The sequence below is a fragment of the Zonotrichia albicollis genome, chromosome 17 (assembly GCF_047830755.1).
Source record: "Zonotrichia albicollis isolate bZonAlb1 chromosome 17, bZonAlb1.hap1, whole genome shotgun sequence".
Lineage (NCBI taxonomy): Eukaryota > Metazoa > Chordata > Aves > Passeriformes > Passerellidae > Zonotrichia > Zonotrichia albicollis.
In genome coordinates, this window is record NC_133835.1 from 9,889,794 (window position 1) to 9,909,167 (window position 19,374).

General features: G+C 45.4%; 1 protein-coding gene across 20 annotated transcripts in view; it reads left to right on the top strand.

Annotated features, from left to right (window-relative positions):
- KCNQ2 (potassium voltage-gated channel subfamily Q member 2) overlaps window positions 1-19,374 on the top strand; it is a 74,644-nt gene that overhangs the window by 44,513 nt on the left and 10,757 nt on the right. For 4 of the 20 annotated variants that reach the window (XM_026794764.2, XM_026794766.2, XM_026794761.2 and 1 more), the window contains 6 exons: window positions 1,223-1,276; window positions 8,341-8,564; window positions 9,504-9,612; window positions 10,141-10,272; window positions 13,044-13,151; window positions 18,736-18,859. In XM_026794764.2, coding sequence (XP_026650565.1) covers window positions 1,223-1,276; window positions 8,341-8,564; window positions 9,504-9,612; window positions 10,141-10,272; window positions 13,044-13,151; window positions 18,736-18,859 — 751 coding nt within the window. Of the gene's footprint in view, window positions 1-1,222; window positions 1,277-8,340; window positions 8,565-9,503; window positions 9,613-10,140; window positions 10,273-13,043; window positions 13,152-17,604; window positions 17,661-18,735; window positions 18,860-19,374 lie in introns of those variants that run through there. The other 16 variants (XM_014268477.3, XM_026794768.2, XM_074553652.1 and 13 more) reach the window with 9 other exon arrangements.

Here is a 19,374-nt window from a genome sequence, read left to right on the forward strand (position 1 = left end):
CTGACAGTAATCTGGAAATAATCAGTTGCCTTTAGGGGAGCGGATTATTTGCACGGAAGGAACTGCATCTTTCTGGAGGGACTGCAGAGGAGACTGAGAGGACAGAAACCCATGTGTATCCCTGAGGCTCTGCATGCTCAATATCCCACTCCCATGCCAGCTCCAGGACAGCCCTGGTAGCACCACCAGCTCCTGGGGCTACCTGGGGATGCAGGGTCCCATTGTGGACACCTGAGGAGTCCCCAGGATGCCGAGGGTGGCATCAGCTGAGCTTGCATGGGATGCTGTGCCCGTCAGCTCCTCTGATTACCCACCTCAAGTGTAAAATACCACTGGGATTTGATGCCCTTCAGCCTTTGCAGTCTGCCCCTGAATTCAGCAAGAGCTGCCTGCTGGTGGTTGGTGGCCTGGTGGGGTGATGGGGCCACGTCATTCCCCTTCCACAGGTAGAGGGCTGCTCCATGGCGTGGAGGACCCTGGTCCTGGTGGGGATCTCCTGGCAGGGCAGTGCCTGAGCAGCCATTTGGGATGGAGCTGTGGTGGTGCCTCCTCAAAGTCAGCAACTCTCCAGAAGTGGTAGGCCCTGTCTGAAAATCATTACAAAAACCAGATGTGTGAACACAGGTGTTCAACTCCCTTCCCATAAGGGACTGCACCACACCTTGTTTTTTTAATCTATTTTTGTTTTTTTCAATGCCAGGCTTAATGAAATGGTATTTTCCATATCAAATAATTCACAGATTAACTAGCTGTTTTTGTGAGTAGGTTTATTTTCAAAAAAAAAAAAAAAAAAAGAAGAAATTTGAGATTTTTGGCTATTATTTGACAAAACAAGTTAAAGTTTTGGCTTTCCATAGTTTATACAATTTGAAAAAACTTACTTTTTTATATAATTAGAGGAAGAATGGGGTATTATTTTTTGTTTCCAATACAGATGGTAAATCTTTCTGCAGTTAATTGTAGATAAACAGACACCACCAACTCAATGAGCAGAATGCCTCATGTCTAATAATTAAAATTACTGACCACAGTGAAACAAATTTCAGAAACCCTCATGATTTTTGATTTACTTATTTTTTCCTCACTGAACACTCAAACAGAACAATCCTGTCATGAACCCGGCCCTCAAAACACCTGTCTTTTAAAACCAGAGTCCATAATCAAAAGTTTCCTGTCTGGCATTTGCTTCCAGGTCTAATTTTTACTCTCCCCTCATTTCCAGTAAAAGCAAACCGTGCAGAGAGTCACTATGCGGATGCTGCTCAGGAAACTCTAGGTACCACGGGAAATGCGTCGCACGAAACTAATCAAAAGCTGCACGGCTCATTCTCCCTCTACCCTGCTACCACCCGTTCTGATCACTTCTCTGCTTAATAGAGGTACTAGATGAGTAAAATAAAGGTGGAAGAGCCTCCCCGCTGCCCGCCCCAAAATTAGAGCCTTGCCTGTTGTGCAGAGCGCACGAAGCAAAGGGATGAGGATGGGGAATTTGGGCTGGGCCAGCCAAGGCAGTGTCTGCTCAGCAAGGGAGGAGGCCAGGAAATGAAGTTAAACAAATCATCGAAAATTTTCAAAAAAAATCAAAATTAAAAATTTTAATTTTTTTTTTTAAAGATCCCTTCCTCCCTATCACCCCATCCCTCCTCAAGGTCCAGGGAATCCTTGCAAATTGACTTGCACTGTACAGCAATGTCCAGTTAGTAGCATGAGAAATACCAGCTTCCTGCCTCTGCTCAGTCACCATTCCTTTGGCTCTGTGACCGTGACAAATTGACCTTTCCTAGCCTGGTGGCCTTTGGAAGCCACAGCTTGCCTATCTAGCACCTCTACTACGCAGCTAGAGAAGGACTAATCTCAGCCTGTCCCGCCAGACGTAGGGGACAGGGCTCCCCTGAGCGTTGACATTGGCCTTGTGAATGGTTCTGTTTCTAGACCCCCAGGGGGACAGACAGCTTTAGCTCAGGGCTTTCTTACGAGCAGGGTTTGCATCTTTTTCATCCAGCTGACAACCGCTAGGTGTTTTCAGGGACTTCCCAACCAGCATCCCTTAGTGCACCCACGGCCATATACACAGACACATAGATCTTCTCTTACTTGTGCGTAAATACTTTCCACACCTGCACTAGAAGAGTCTCTGCCCCCACCCCTGCTCCTCAGCAGCAAACATGCACCTTCTTGATCTCCCTCTGCCCAGAGTTTGCATGCTGTGAATGCTGGCAGGGGACCCCCAGCTCCTTGCCCCACAGCCAGGCAGGTGGACAGCCCAGGAGTGGCAGGGCACTGAGTGATGCCGCATGTTTGTGAACTCGGATTTTTGCATGCTCTTTTTTGGAGTCCGTTTTAATTCTCAAAATCACCAGTCTCTGTATCCCTCAGAAAGCCAACAAACTACAGCTTTGAAAGTTGTAAAACTGCAGCTCTAACAGTATATGTATCTCTGATTTTCTTCATTAATTGTTTCAACCTGTATCTTTTCTTTTCTTGCTATTTTTTGACCTGCTGGCTCTTTTTATTCTCTGTCAGTCTAGAGGGTAGGGCTCATGGCTGAGGTTTGCGTGTACCAGGTGCTCAGAAGTAGAGTGGTAAATCCCATCTCTGAATGGGTAACAAAGAGGAATGGGGCATGATCTAGGGTTCATGAAAAGCAGTTTCTCCATGGTAGGAAATCCCTTACATCTGGATAAATAGCCTGAACCTCTGAGTCAGCCTCCTGCTACATATTTGGTGTTGCTATGGTCTTCCTTGAAGGTTAGCCTTGAAAAGTTGGGGTAAATATTGGGTGACCATCAGTTGCACAGGCAGCATTTCAAGACAAATGGCAAAGATTTGGTCAACAGTCTAGCTGGATAAAATGATCCTGACTTCTGTGGTGTTCCCATTTGCCAGGTGAGGTTGTTTTATGTGTGGAGGTGTAGTGTGAGCAGGGAGTTCTCCCCAGAGAAAGCCTCCTCTCAGTTGCTTAACACTGAGGTTGTTTTTGGCAGAGATGAAAATGAGCAGTGCTATTCATAATCTGTCCTCTCATGTGTTCGTGTCTAGTTCTGTTTTCTGGAAAATCAGCCACTCTGATCTCAATGTCTTCCTTGCATGTCTTCCTAGGCATGGATTTTTGATTGCTAGAGCCAGTGTGATTTTTTTTCTGTTTTCTACTGAATTCCTTCCCACTGTGGTCCTCATTTCATCTCCCACATCTTGAGTTCTGCAAGGGAAAGGGAGGATGAAACAAAGTGTTACCTCAATGTCTTCTTAATCTGTTGGAGAGTCTGAAAAGAAGGATGACAGACCATGGTTCTTCCAGTCAAAAAGGAGCCTTGGACTTTGGAATAGCTACAAGAGCATCTTTGTTACCTGCATCCATCCTGAGTGTAGTGTTATACACCCTGTGCTTTAGTAGAACTGTGGGTTAATTTTTAAGGGATGTAAAAATAATTCAGATGTCTTGTTTCTGTGGACCCTTGGGTGTCTGCCACCAATCCCCAATGCACAAACTCCTGGGGCAGATGCCAGCACTTTGATGCAGCTCAGGCTGAGTGCTAAAAGCCTTCATCTAGGATGCACATAACAAAATAACAGCACACGATGAGGCAATCATGGAAAACTCAATGTAGGTAAATTAATAGGAAACTCCTTAGAAGCTGTGGTTTCTTAATGTACTAAACCAATGATCTTTAGTCAATAAATGCAATAACACATTCATTTTTAGACAGTAATGTAACTACACCGAGCCAGATTATCATCTCTATCATATTCTGCTTTGTAAGAGACTTTCCCAGCACACTCAGGGACGAGGGCACCTCACAGTGGGAAGAGCACCCAGAGCAGTGAAGGAAAGGTGTTTGCAGAGCCCTTGGCTGGCCTGTGGCTCTCTGGGTGGAGCAGGTTCCTTAAAGGCAGCCTTGGGAATGATCAGGCAGCTCAGAGTGCAGCCTGGCTGCTTTGCTTTGCTCCCAAAATGCAACACAGCCGAGCTGGCAAACAGCAAAGGGTTGGGAGAAGATGCAGAATGTGCTGGTGTGATGTCTGACAGCACTCAACACCAGTCTGGGAGAAGAGGGCTGGGATTTAGGAAGAGATGGGTGATTATAACAGAATGCTGCAGGACAGCAAAGGTTACAGATGTGAGTCTTGCTCCACTGTCCCTTCACTCATCCCTGTGTGGTGGCTGCAGGGATGCTGCAGCTCCAGTCCTCACCACCACAGCAGCAGTGGCTCCCATCCAAGTCTGGCACCGTGGATGTGGATGAGGAAAAGGAGAGGGATTACTCACCATGACAGGATCACTGGCTGATGTTTTGTTTCCCTTATACCCAGGTTTCTCTGCTTTTAGAAACTGTGTTCTCTAGGCTGAATTCACCTTTTAGCAATGTTTTTTTCTGGAATCACTGGAGTCAAACCAGACTTGAGCCAGGCACTCTCTTGGTTTTTGTTTTAGTCATGGTAAATTTTGTATACACAATTTATTTTCCTTTCCTTCATGTCTCCAGTAATTGTTGTCTGCCTCTTACTCACAGCAGCAAGCAGACTGGAGCCCTGTGATAGTCACAAAGGCCATCATTCACTCCTGGCACTCTTGCCTGGTTTTAATCAGTTGTTCTCATATGCCACAAGCTCAGCACAAACTCTTGATTTAGAAAAAGCCCCTCATTTACCAACAGGAGACAGCCTTTTTCTCCTGGCCACAGCTTCTCAGAAGAATGAGCACAGATACTGGTTGAGTTTGGGTGCAGAGATGGATCTGGGTCTGTGCTAGTCCGACTCATTCTGGCTAGCTGAGAAGAAAATGAAGTAATGGCTCAAGCATAGTTTAAAATCAATGGCAAAACCTTACAACTGATACTTTTTATTGATCTAGAATTACTGCTAATGTAATGAGTCCACATTTTTTTTAAAGTGCTGATTTAGTACTATAGAGAACTGGAATAAACCCCAAACCAGAGCATTTTAAACAGGAGCTTAAACCTCTGGCATCCTAAGGAGGCTGATGGCAGCTCATTTTGAAGGTCAGTGCTTGTGCCTTCCTCTGCTGAGTGCTGGGACTTAACCAAAATGCAGAGCCCACTAAAGCAGTGAACATCATCCACTTTCGCCAGCATGAACTCTCATTTTTTGACTGGCAATAGAGAAATATCAGCTCAGTTTCTATCCTTTGTTAAATTCAAAACCTGAATATTTATAAACCTTCCCCACAGTCAGCCTGGAAAGGTAATTTTTTGCTATCAAATCTGTTTTCATAGATACCACTTGGAGTGTACCTAGAATTAAATCACAACCTGATTTAAACCTGTGATTTAAACCTGATAGTCTGTTGTGGCTTCCCCTAACCTGTGCCTCTGGTTGCACAGCCACAGATCCCTTTCCCTTCCTCCCCCTGGCACGAGCAGAGCTCCTGCCCCGTGCTCACACTGCTGTCACCACTGTGAGCGTCCGTCTGTCCCTGCTGTCCTCACCTTTGTGTCACCAACACCTCCCACCCAGCTGAGGCTCATTACCATCCTGGAGTGACATCCCAACACCACCTCTCTGGGGCACTCTGCATCCCTGTCCCTCTGCATGACTTTCTGGTTGAGTGAGAACATGATCTTGGATTAGCTGACAACATATATCCCTATGTATGTCTGTATTTCTTTGGGATTTTTTCCCTACCAGCCCCTGCAGACCCCAACAGCATCCTCCTCTGCAGGGATTGTACTTGCATGTGATTCCAGGTGTCATTTCCAATGAGGAATTGCATGGCAGAAGGAAAGATTCTCTAAGTTGTTCATGGTGTCTCGTGTCATCTATGTTAAAACAAAGAAGTTACATCAAGTGTTGGGTTTTTTTCCTTAGTGAGTACTTGGGAACAAAACCCACCCAGATCTTGATTGTTCATCAGATTTCTATGAGATTTTTTAATGTGTTGCTCCTCATGCTTTCAGGATTAAAACTCTTTGCTTTTATCCCTCACCAAGTTCAACCCTTTCTTTTTTGCTTTTTGTGATTCCTGCAAACATTTGTAGCACATTTGTTGTGGGAATGGAAAAGAGACTCCAAGAAAAAGGCACTGCCATACTCAGTGAAAGGCAACTGGTTTTATGCTGGGATTGGTGATGGGAGAAACTCAGCAGAGGATAGGGCACAAAAGATCACTTTGTTTCCTGAATATTGCTGTGTTGCTAAAGCATTTTTATAAAACTTACTTTTTAAAAAGGTAATTCAAAGTAATAGTACTACTGAAACACAGTGGATTCAAAAAATGTCATTCTTTAAAATCAATAAAAATAAAGAAAGAAGATCCAGTTGGCCTATTTAGAATCAAATGATGAAATTTCAATCTGGTTTCTAACCCAAGAAACTCAGAGTGAGAATTTCCTTTAAACCTTTGGCACATTATGTACAATGGTTATGGTGGCAGTAGTAATGAAGGCTTACATCCAGAAAGGTGTTTAGGCACGTGCTTGTTCCTAGCTTCCTGTGTGGATTTGTACATCTGACCTGGATTTCAGCTCTGTTGATCCCATGGCCTTCAGACAGACCCTGCAGATGGGCACCACACTGGAAATTCAATCCCCAGCAGTTACCTGAATTAAAATTCATCTTTAATTAGAATAATTCCACCTTTTTAATTTGGTCATGAACAAATTTTATTTTCTCTCCAACCCATCTTTCAATGTGAAATTGCTGCTGAGCTTGTGGCCGCAGCCAGCCCTTCCCTGCAGCCCAGGGGGTGCCCTCCCCACACAACCCTGCAAAATGCTGCCTAAGCACCTTTCTCTCCCTGTAAACGTTTGTTGTCTCGCAATGTAAAGTGACTTTGTAAAAATAGCACCTTCTTAGTCGACAGATCTGCTCCCTGAGTGTCCTCGAGTCACATCTTCTTCCTTGGCTGGCCGGAGCTGGTGTCTGCTCCTGTCAGCAGGGAACAGCCGGCGGCTGGGAAAAGGGAGCCGCACTTTGCTTTGCTTCAAAACCAGCAGCCAAGTTCTCACTGAAGAACCTCGTGCCAGTTTTGAAGGCAAAGAAGGGGCCGTGGGGCTCTGACTTTTAAGTTGGTGTTGCTGAAAGACACACCAAAAAAAAAAAAAAAAAAAAAAGCAGGTCTTTGGTTGGTAATGTGGAAATTGAGATTTCTGAAATCTGAAATGTTCTTCCCGCAAATTGCGGCAGAGAGTTGGCAGCAGAATGATAAGTGGCTGCTGCAATGGTACAGAATGCTGGGAATTCAATCCCTGTCTTCACTCAGTTTTGATATGCCTATATATAAAATATTGGCTATTTGTGCAGCTATCTTGCACTGGTTGTCCAAGCTCTAATCAGTGGAGTTTAATCATTGATTGCTATTAAGAAAATATGAAATGATCCAAAAGTATTTGCAGTCTGCTTTCCTCAGTGCTGTCTCTATAAAGTTTGTGGTTTCATAAAGATTCACAAAATCTCTTTGTTCTTAAATTTTTGGATAAAAATTCAACATCTCCATTTGGGTGAAAGGCTTTAAATGCAAATTTCAGAATTTGGAAACTAAGTAGAGCTGGGTGGTCCCTATTTCCCAGTGAGATCTCTGTTTCTGGAGAGACCTCCTTTTCCAACCATAATTGCAAAGACTCATGTAGGAAAAAAGGCATGAAAGTGTCATATTCTGGAGTTTTAAAATTTTGCTTTCCATATTTGTGACAGCCATAGCAGACCTCGAGGGAGATGGCAGATAGCTTTTAGATGGAATTTTCATAGGATACAAAGGAGTTGCACAGCGTTTGTATTTATGTGTTTCAATATGTAACTGGATACAGAGGAACTCTTTGGAATATATAAAGGGGGCAGATCATGTTTTAAGAGGGAGGAAATACAGGAGCTGAAGAAAGGGAAGGGACAGATCTGAGCACCAGAAGTGAAGTTTGCACAAAAGTTTTAAGATGGTGGTTTGGGGTTTCTTTAATTGGTATTTTCTTATTAGCCATAGTGTTTTGGAAGGCAGTTGTGAAAGAAAAGCTTCCTAACTGGTGATCGGAGCCGATCAGTGATTTAAGGAATCATAACCTCATTGTTAATGTCATTCTGTCCCGCCAGCCCTGGCATCCCATGAGGGGCTGCTGTTCAAGTCCTCATTATTTTCTCTCTCTTACGAACCATTCCCATTTCACTCATGATGACGGAAACATTTCTACAATGCTTTCTTTAAAACAAAAATAAAAATAAAAAATACATATTGGAGAAAAAAAAAAAAAGCCAACAGCAAAGCTACATGTCACTGCTGCTTGGAAGTGCTCTTGGTTTCTAATGGCTGGTGGGGAAGGACTGCGTGGTTTCCAGAATGACTCCTCCTGCTGTCTCCTTTTTGTCTTTGTTTCAACGTGTTTCTCTGAACAGTCAGAAGGTCAGTTTGAAAGATCGTGTCTTCTCCAGTCCCCGCGGTGCTGGCACCAAAGGGAAAGGCTCTCCACAGGCTCAGGGCATCAGGAGGTCCCCCAGTGCTGACCAGAGCATCGAGGACAGCCCGAGCAAAGTGCCCAAGAGCTGGAGCTTCGGAGACCGCAGCCGAGCCCGGCAAGCGTTCCGCATCAAGGGAGCGGCGTCGCGGCAGAACTCAGAAGGTGAGGGCTTGGGATGCCGTGCTGGACCCTAAATTCCCAGCTGGCCCCAACATCCTGTCCCTCCCCACCTAAAAAGGGCAGAGCTGCCAGCCAAGGTCTTCTCCTTCTCCTTCTCCTTCTCCTTCTCCTTCTCCTTCTCCTTCTCCTTCTCCTTCTCCTTCTCCTTCTCCTTCTCCTTCTCCTTCTCCTTCTCCTTCTCCTTCTCCTTCTCCTTCTCCTTCTCCTTCTCCTTCTCCTTCTCTTCTCCTCCCAGTCTTTTAGCTTGGAGTAGCCTGAGCAACCTGATCAAGGTGAAGATGTCCCTGCCCATTGCAGGGCGTTGCGCTAGAGGGCCTTTAAAAGGTCCCTTCCAACCCAAACTTGTCAATAATGATTACAAGAGGCAAGAAAACCCCTTCTAATACCCATGATAATGTTTGCACTTCTGTATATAAGGATGGGGAAAGGAGGAAGAGTCAGGTATTGGGACAAGAGGAAATGATCTCAAGGTGCACTGGGGAGGGTTAGGTTGGATATCAGGAAAAATTTCTTGACTAAGAGAGTGGTCAAGCCCTGGAACAGGCTGCACAGGGCAGTGGTGGAGTCACCTTTCTGAGGGGATTTAAAACACATCTAGATGTGGCACCTGGGGACATGGTTTTGTGGCTGGGCTTGGCCATGCTGGGGGAATAGTTGGACTTGATGATCTTAGAGGGCTTTTCCAACCCAAATGGTATTCACTGGGATTCACTGAAACAGGGATATGTGAGACCTGCACTTGGCACTGCTGAATGTCACCTAAGCACATCCTGGGAAATGCTCTCCTCTGGATGCTCAGCAAAGGCTTCTCTGCTGCTTCCCCTGGGATTGCTGTTTGTGATCTGCCTCATCTTTCCTTGTGCAGCACTGGCACAGGGAACGGTAACGTGTTGTGTTTCTCCTTCCCTGTCCCAAACCCAGAAGCAAGCCTCCCTGGAGAAGACATTCCTGATGAGAACAAAAGCTGCAACTGCGAGTTTGTGACAGAAGATTTGACACCAGGGCTGAAAGTCAGCATCAGGGCCGTGTGGTAAGAGAGGGAGAGGGGGGAAGCGGTCCAGAAAAATAAATTATAGAGAAAAATGAGAAATGTAAAGCCTGAGAAGTGCTGGCGATTGCTGACATGTGTGTGCTGCAGGCTGCTTTTCCCCTGGGTGGCCTGCCCTGCTTTACAGACAAATTTGCCAGGAAGGGCAATTTTTGCTTAGGGAAGGAATAAATGGAGAAACAGGAAAATCCCCCGCAGGGATGCATCCAAATGACAGTTCTCACCAGCTCTGAATGTAATGCTGACATTTCTAAAAGTGGTGCAGAGAGCACATGCACAGATGACAGTCCAAGGGGCATCAGGGACCCCCTGGTGCAGACAGGGCTTCAGCCACCAGCCCCCGCAATCCCCTTCCTCTCTCCTCTTGCTGCATCCTCCCCCAAACCCACAGGGTTGGGATTTATTCCATTTTCCCTCCAGAGCAGCTCCCTGCAGTGTTTTTTATCCGCCACGAAGCAGGTCAGGCTGCACCCAGGGATGTGTGATGATTTTGCTCTCTGTCTCCCGCAGCATTATGAGGTTTCTGGTCTCCAAGCGCAAGTTTAAGGAGAGCCTTCGGCCCTACGACGTGATGGACGTCATCGAGCAGTACTCGGCTGGGCACCTGGACATGCTCTCCCGGATCAAAAACCTTCAGGCCAGGCAAGAGACCCCTCTCTTTGCTTCATTTTCCGCTGCATTTTGTTTACTGTGGAGGTATTTTCAGGAGAGACACTTCTCTTTGCAGCTACAGCTTATTCTTTTCCTTTTTGGGACAAATCCCCATGGAACATCAGTGCTTATGGCTGGAACCCACAGGGATAAGCAGGTCTTTAGGGCAGGGACTGCCCTGAAACTCCCATACTGCCCATCTCAGGACATACAGAAATCATGGCTCATCCTCCTGCTTTATTTTGGGAGCTTTTGGCAATATGGTTTATCCCAATATGTATATCTCCATGGTCCTCCTGGCAGGCTGCAAAGGTTTGGTGCCCAAGGTTTAAGGCTGATGTGGGTCACTTGGTACCTTTGTGGGAGTGAAATAAGACAAAATTTAGTGTCCTGGCTGTGGCCCTGCTGCCACAGACACAGAGAGCAGTGAGGAGGAGGCAGCAGCTCCCTCCCACCGTTGGGATGCTGAGCTGCTTCAGGAGGAATCCCTCCTCGGATGGCACAGTCTGCTGAAATCCATGCAGATGGGAGTGTCTCATCCAAGCCCACCAACGTAGGTGGGGTTTAGCTGAGCTGCATTTCAGCTTCTGTGCTCAGATTTTAGGGCAAGATGTGCTCTTTTTAATAGGAGAAGGAATGTGGAAAAGCGACAAATGGAACCGAGAAGGTTCCATGTTTTTCATGTTTCTCCTGGAAGAAAAAAAACCCTCAAACATGTTTGATTTCTTGAGCAGAGGATCAAAGTTTAATCTTTCAGTCTGACCACTTTTCCCTCAGCCCTGATGGGAAAAGCAGACCCCAAGCCACCAACAGCCCTGGTTGTGTTGGCTCAGCAGAAGTGGCTCCAGTTCTGCAGAGTTTGAAGGACACCCAGAACTGTGGCAGGCCTTGGCCATGGGCAATCTCCAGTCAAAAAAATACACCATTTGCTTTTACACTTGGAGAATGAAATTGCTTCCCTTGATGGTTGTGGCAGCCCAGTTTCCCCTATAAGCCATTGAGGAAGTTTTCCTTTAATTTCAGACCCATTTAAGTCCCCGGTAGAGTCAGCAAATATGAAGGAAAAAGAAATGTTTGTATATGCAAACAGCTGACATGAACCTCAGGAATGAAAGAGGAAAATTGTCTTGGGAAAAAGAGGAGTCTCTGTTCTGCCATGAATCTCTCAGAGACCATTTTAACTCTGCTATTTTTGATGTTCAAGACGCAGAGGTAACTTTCTCAGCCCTGCTGCACACTGTGCTTTTCCCAGAAGGAACATTCTCCCTTGCAATGGAGACCAAAATATCCTGGAGAATTTCCTCTGTGTGAGCCTCTCACTCCTGCTCTGAACAAATTCAGTGATCACAGATCCAAGATGTGTAGCTGAATATAGAGGGAGAAGAGAGGAGGAAGGGATTGAGATTTCCTAACTTTAGTAACCCGAACCAAGAGGCCTTGAGGCCGCCTCTGCAGTGGTCCTGGGCATTTGGATTGTCACCTCTGCTGGCTCCAGGTGGGATGCCTGAGTCTCCAGCACCCTGAGGGCTGTGGCAGATTGCCTCACCACCCATCCAGGTCTCCCAGTCCTTCAGGGACATGTTCTACAGAGACAAAACAGTTTGGTTTGCTTTTTTAGGGAGGTTGGGGTACAGAATTGCAGCTTTCAAAGACCAAACTGGATTCTCCTCTTAGCTGTAGGTCTAGGACTGTGAGGATGAGGCTCTGGGGCTGGACAAGGCCACCACCCACCCTCTCACAGGGAAGCCAGGAGGACCAGGAGCTGCTTCAAAAGCATGAAGCACCTGGGTTTGGGATCCAGGTAGCTTCCTTGGTTTCACTGTCCCCACGGAGCAGGAGATCAGTGGTGGTGATGGGAGCAGACCCCTTTGGGGCCACCATTTGGGCACCAACAGGTCCCATGGCTGGGCACCTGCCCAGTACAACTGGAAGGGCCCCCTGTAGACAAGGGCATGGCCAGTGTTGGACCTGAACCCGTATGGTGCATCCCAGAGAGGAAGTCATGGGGCACCTTGGAGAAAAGAGATTTTAGTGTCCCTTTCCTCCATCAATCAGAGCCCTGTGTTCTGCCAGTCCAGCTCATCAGGGCTGGCTCTGAGCTCCCCTAGCCAGGGCTGTGGTGGATTAAAGCTGCATCCAAGCACATTTCTGGGGTGTTTACATGTACTTTCCTCTTTAATCAGTAAAACCTGTGTCACTGTGTCTGCAATGTGCTCTTTTCAGTGTTGTGTTCACATTGTCTCGTGTTCCATCCTGACACCTTGCCAACCATGGATGTCTCCCATTCATTGAGTTATCCAGCCCTGCAGCGTTCCTCGCCGACTCCCAGCAGCTCATGCTTCCCTCAACTAGCTGAGGATGTGCTCTCTAGCACTGGAACTGAAAGGAGGATGAATATATGTTGTTTCATATCCAGCCACCTCAATGGGATATTGCCACACATATGCAAATATATTCCAGAGGGTAAAGCATGGTGCCTGTTATATCTGGGGCGGGGGGAGCTCCTAATGGTGATGCAGTGGTGCCTAAATCTCCAAATCTTACCCTGAGGTGGGTAAGACTCTGGTTTTTCACCAACAACCAGGTGGTAGGCGAGAGCCTTCTGTTTCCAGCGGAATATATTTTCAATTTCTCTCTCTTTCTCTCCCTGTCCTTCTGTTTGTCAGTTGTTTCTTTCCGCGACTTTTCTCTGACCAACTTTTCTCTACGTGTTGCTTCATTATGCATTTTGCTGGTGTCTTTTCTCTTATTTACTTTGCCAGGATAGATATGATTGTGGGTCCCCCACCCCCTTCAACTCCCCGGCATAAGAAGTATCCAACCAAAGGACCCATGTATTCTTCCAAAGAGTCTCCCCAATACTCGCCTAGGTTAGGATTCACCAAAATGCCGCTTTCTACGGAATTTTTTTTCATTTGCTTAATGTCAAACCCCCTTCATGCCAGTTATATGACGGCATTTCTCACTTAGCAGTGCAGCCTGCTAAATCAAGACTCACTTGCTGCTCTGGGTGTGCTCTGATTTGCCTTCAAGCCAGAGGGGAACAAAAAAGGGGATGTTCGTTCAGTCATCAATAACCATCAGTTCCTTCAGCGAGCCTATTTCCTATTTTCAGTCTTCTTTGAGGTGTTAGAAAGCTAAATTGTATCTTTTTAAAGGATCTCATATTTTATCAGGCTGTCTTCAAACGTAGAAGGTGGAATATTTACCCACAATGCCAAAATAAAGTGAACAATCCACTTCCTAAAGGATGACACCATCCACACACAAGCAAAGGAGCCTCTGCAGCTCTTGGGACAATTAAATGAATTTATTTCAGTGGGCAGAGTAAGAATGAAGTGTTTTGTAGCTGATGAACATGGTGATCTCTGTTTCCTCCTGGTGCCGTTCTACTGACCATGGAGGAAAAAATTGTGTTAAAGTACTACAACCATGGGACTCATATTCTGAAAAATAAGAAATCAATCCTGATTTTCCAAGCAAAAGGAGCAGGAGTCAAACCCAGCCCTCAGTCACACAGCGAGATAGTTGTCATTAAGTTCTCTCTAAGTAAAATTATATCTGAAGCTCATGCATTGAGGAATATATTCTCCCAAAAATTCCCCATTTGGGGCATTCTGAGGTCTGGGCAGCAAGGCCATGAGCTGGGCTGTATTTTCTCCTTGTACTGAGACCAGCAGAGCCCAGGTATAAATATTTGCCAGAAAGTAATTTTCCATGCAGAAATAGTGGGTGATTTTTAAATGCAGTAAGCTTAGCTTCAAATATTTTCTTTCCCTAAATATATTTGCCTCCCTAAGAGCTAATATGTGACAAATCTCTTGATTTTTATTTAAGCTGCTCTGAGTAATCTTCACTAGAGAAATGTAAGTAAAAAGAATATTGAAAGCTTACCTTTTCCCACTCAGCTAGCTCAAACATTAAAAAAATTGAATTTTCTAGAAGCCCAAAGCTTTATGCTTGAAAAAAAAATGCTTTCAGAAAAGTAATTTTTCCCATTCTTCCTCCTTGCCAAAAGAAGTCTTTGAAAACAAAACAACCTTGCTATCTGCAGAAACATTTATATTTAAATTTAAAAATACATATTCAAATGGATTTTGTTGTATTTAATCTTTAAGATGATATGTCCGACAAGCCTTCACTAAAAGCAAGATTTTCATGTGAAAACTTGTGCCTCACACATAGCAAAGGTGATTAATGGATCTGAGGGGAGGAGGCCTCAAAATGGAATATTTATTTTATTCAGTCCAAGACTGTTGCTGTATCAGCTTCATGCTAATGACTTTCCCCCCACCATTTATACAGTTTCTAATACTGATTTAAAAATCTTTGCACATGCCCACAAGGCTCCTGGGATGTTTAGATTTTTTTTGTAATTTCTCCTTTTTCCAATGATTTTTTTTTTCATTTCCCCCTTATCAAGCCGTGCCTGCAGAAAGCAGCAGGATACAGAAGGCTGCTGAGATCTCTGTTCCCACCCATGAAAAGGCATGTGCTACACTTAATTTTTGGCAGTTTCATCCTCCCACAGACACCAGCAGCACTTGTGAGGTGCTCAGGGGGCTGATGGGTGGGAATCAGTGCTCTGATCCAAAAACCCTGGGTCAAGCTCTGCTGCTGCCATGGTCTTTGTCCTATGAGATCCCCATGGATGGCTCCAACCTCTTCTTTTCAGTCTGCACCCCTTGTTTTAGCCAAATTCTGCCCAGAGAAACATCATGGGAGGGATGTCCCATGAGCTGCCTTCACCCTATGGATTGCTCAGTTCAGCCAAAATCTTTCTGGAAGCAGCTCCCAGCAAAGTCAGGGGGATCCTGGTAGGTGCCCCCAGCTGTGGTTTGGCTGGTGGTGTTTGCTCCATGCTCTGCACACAGACAATTTGGATAAAATTCCCTCGATCAGCTGATTTAGCCTAGAATAGGTGCAATCTCAGCTGTAATTTTTAGAAAACAGTTGTTGATCTAAATTTGTCCAGGGCAAGTTTTATTGCCAAATGAAGGGGTAAGTAGCCAGTCCTGTGACATGGATGAAGGGGGTTTGGCTTCAATGCCTGGATTGTTTACAAAAATTTATAAGAGATAAAGGGGAAAAAAAGGAAAATACTTGACTATCTATTCCCAAACACTTCATTTTTATATCATTTGAGCCGTTTGACCTTTTGATGTCTGCTTCTGGCCCGAGGGTGACAAATTACACCTCTTTGCATGCACTGTTAGCATGAAGCATAATGAAGCATGAGAAAACCTGCACTGTGGCTGATGCAAGAATTTACATTTTTTTTGTATCATTAGAAAGAAGGAAAGACAGTAAAGTCCACTTTAAAGAGCAATCCCCTCTTCTTTCTCCCTCCCAAAGTGAGGCCCAGCAGAGCCAACCAGGGACAGCAGATGGCACAGTTGGTTGTGCATCCTTAGAAATCTCTGAATCCTCTTCTGCCAGGAAAGGAAGAACATGGGGCTGGCTCTTCCAAAGCTTCAGCTGAATTCTTCCCTCTGCACAAGTGTATTTGGCACAGCAAAAATAAGTATTGAGAAGACACAAATCTCCCCGTGGCCTGTAGTGTAAGAATGGGGTAGGCACCCCAGAATATTCTTGGTCCTTTGTCATGCAGTAAGAACATAAATTATCCCCTTCTGCTTCCTATAGTGGAATATGTTCTTTCTTCTTCATCTTTTGAGCTTTGTTGCCCAGTTTGGACAAAATCTCAAAATCTTGTAATGGCTAAAAGGACCTCCTGCTCTTGGTGGTTCTGAGCTAGGTGCAGGTGGGTTGGGGAGCTCACAAGGAATTTCCTCTTTCCTCTTATATCAGATAAGGCACAAATGAAATCTGGGCTTTGCTGAGGGTAGGAGCACTCTCCTGTGCTCCAGTTTGTGCCATGGGAAGCAAAGGGGTGGGAGACCTTGACACTGGCTTCTCCCATAAAGAAAGAAGGACTTGGTTCACCTTCTCCGCTCCCTGCACTGAAGCCAGAGGCCCAGAGCTGCCCCCCTGCACCATCCTTGGTGCTGCTCTGCCTCCAGGCAGGGAATCTGGCTCTGCTTCCTCAGAGCTGTGGGAGACAACCACCACAGGAGTCAGGGCTGTGTTCAGGTGCAGACACAAAGGGAATGAATCAAGCAGGAATTCTGGGCTCTGGTGTCAATTCTATCATGGGAACGGCATTCTGAATACTTTATGGATGAGCTCTGAGAAGGGCTTCAGCCCTGCTCCTAAATCCTAGCAGGTCTAAAGGCAAGTTGAAAGTGAGCAACAACTTAGTGCTCTTCTTAGTGATCACTCCAGCAGTGAAGTGCCAGCTGGCCCCTGAAATGGGCCATGTGAGGGTCACTCACTGGGCAGCTCTTCTCTTCAGATATGAAAGACAGCAGAGGTCCTGCCTTGATTTCTGCAAGGTTAGAATTAGGGTTAGGATGCAATGTTGGGTTCTCCTCTCTGTGTCACAGTCTGTCCTGCCTCCCTGCTCCACTCCACAGCTCCTGAGGGACGTCTCATTTCCATGAGTGGACATATTTCAGTGTCACTGTGCTGCTGGATGCGACAGGAGGACAGAGCACCGCGATTGTTCTCGGCCTTCTGCAATACTCAATAACATTTAGACTTTGGGCCTCTTTAAACTCGTGTTCATTCTTTTACCAGTCTACTTGCTTGTGCATACAGGAGAGGAGGTCATACAGTGGCTGTACCACGCCTTGGCTTGTGATTCCCCACCAAGGTAGCCCGAGGTACCCAATTTAACAGCTCTTTGCTTACATGGTAACGACTTTGTCCTAGGATTTCTTGTGCTGTATGTCCTGTCAGTAACTGCATCCCTCGTGGGGAGTTCCTGTAAATGTCAGTGACTTCCTTCTCCCATTACAAGAGAGAAATAAGGCATGCATATTCCTCACACTTGTAATTCCAGCACTTGGTGCTCCTTGTACTCCTGTGCTTATATTGCTAAGCAAAGGATCAAACATGGCTTTTTAAGCAGAACAGAATTCTGTCACATCCCTGCCCAAATCAAGTAGCTTCTGGGATCAAAGCTAAACTCTGAAACAATTGTTGGCTTATATTTTCTGTCTTTGGTATGATGTGCTCATCCACTTCATCTCTTTGAGCCAGATCTGGTGCTGTAAAGTGCTGTTGCTCTAATATAAGCTAAGGGAGCCACGCTGGTCCATTCCCACTGGTACCTGTCCCTCAGTGTCAACAGCCAACATCAGTATGAAGTCCCTGTCCAATGTGAAGCAAACAGATGGCTCTTGTGTTGGAAATAGCCTCACGTCTCATTCCTTTCCTTGGTTTTTGTTTGTTCATTTTCCCCTGTCTGTCTGTGTTCAGCTCCTTCCTTTTCCTCCTCCTGGTGCATGGACCCATGGCCCACACGGCAGAACTGTGTAAGAAGCATTTTGAGTTTTTGCTCAAGATTCCTCAACTTGGTTTCAGTCAGATTAATTAACCCTTCTTTCCCCCTGCCACCCTTACGTTTGGTGCATTATGCAAGAGTAAAGTTTGCCCAGCACAGAATTAGTCTATAAACCTGGCTGCCATTAAGAAGTTATTCCAAAAATAAGTTGTTGCCCAAACACTGGAGGTATCAAGAAGCTCCAGTGTTTACTCTCCAGACATTTATATTTGATTCCTCTAATAAAATTGAATTCCAGCTACCAAACTGGTTCTGCTCTCCTCCTTTCCCTGCCTATGGAGCTGTTACTCAACCCAGGTGTTTCCATACTGGGAATAAGGAAGTGCAAATGTGACGTGTGTAAAGAATTCAGTACCAAATTGTGTGCCTGGTAACCTTTCCCAGCTGATTTGGCAGATTCCTCTGCTGCTTCCAGATGGGAGCTCTGCTAATAAAAACCAGTAAATCTAGCAGTACAAGTGTGAACTGCATTGAGATGAAAACACTTTGGTAATGTTTGGTGAGTTCTGACCAAATTCAGCCTTGATGTAATTCCACTAAAACAGTTATCACTGCACCTGTTTGTCTGGATCTTAGGACAAGCAGCTTATTTTCATGGACATGAGAATTACACATGGACATTTGCATGGAGGAGAGGAAACTGCTGCAAAGACTGAAAAAGATCCCATTGATATTTGCTAGGCAGAAAACTTGATCTTCCCCCAAAACAATAATTTCTCAGTGCAAATAAGAAGTTAATCGATTTGGAAGAAAGCCAGCTAAAGAAATTCTTTGCAGTGGGTAAATTTACTGTGCATAATGTGCCAGGTTTTATCTGTATAAACAGAAATGGATAATTTCAAACTCTGCTAATACCGCTCTGAATTTTGCATCTGAATTAACACTTCAGTGCCACTGCGTGTCTGTGAGTAATTTGGAGTGTTAGCTGGGAGAGAGGCTGTTGCTTTGTCCCGTGGAGGCACAACAAGCAGTGCCCTCCTCACCTGCTGCCTCCAACTGACTCCAGGTCCTTTTCCGGGGGTGGGGGGATTTTCTGATCCCGCTAGAGTTGACCAGATTGTTGGGAGAGGATCCTCCATGACCGACAAGGATCGGACCAAAGGGCCGGCAGAAGGGGAGCTGCCCGAAGACCCCAGCATGATGGGCAGGCTTGGAAAAGTTGAAAAACAGGTATCTTGGGTCAGGAAGGGGTTCTTGTCAGAGGGTGTTGCATGCATTGTGGTGGTTTTTCCTTGGCTTTTTCCTTCAGTGGAATGTTACCTTTTAGTTAAAAAAAATGAGACCCCTGAATACTTTGAAAAAGAAGCAAGGTGGATGTTATGAAAAGGCACTAAATGCCTTGGAAGCCTAAGTGCTACTTTCAAACCAGGCATCTTAATTATAGTTTAGTGAGTTTGTAAAAAGCCTGTATTCTTTTTGAAAACAGCACATTGTTTTCTTTGCCACCACACTGGACAAGTTTCAAATGAATCCCTGAGCCTGGCTGCTGGAGCTGTTGGCCTTGCTGAAGATTTAAAATCTTCCTAGAGCATAAGGCTCAGAAATCTCAATGGCCTTCTGAGCTCAGATGAGTGCAAAGTGAAGGAAGGAGCTGGAAGGAGCAAGTGTTCTGCTGCTTTTCTAGAACTTGGTGCGTGTCATAAAGATTAGAAGAGCATAAGGACAATCCTGTAACAAGGTGGAGA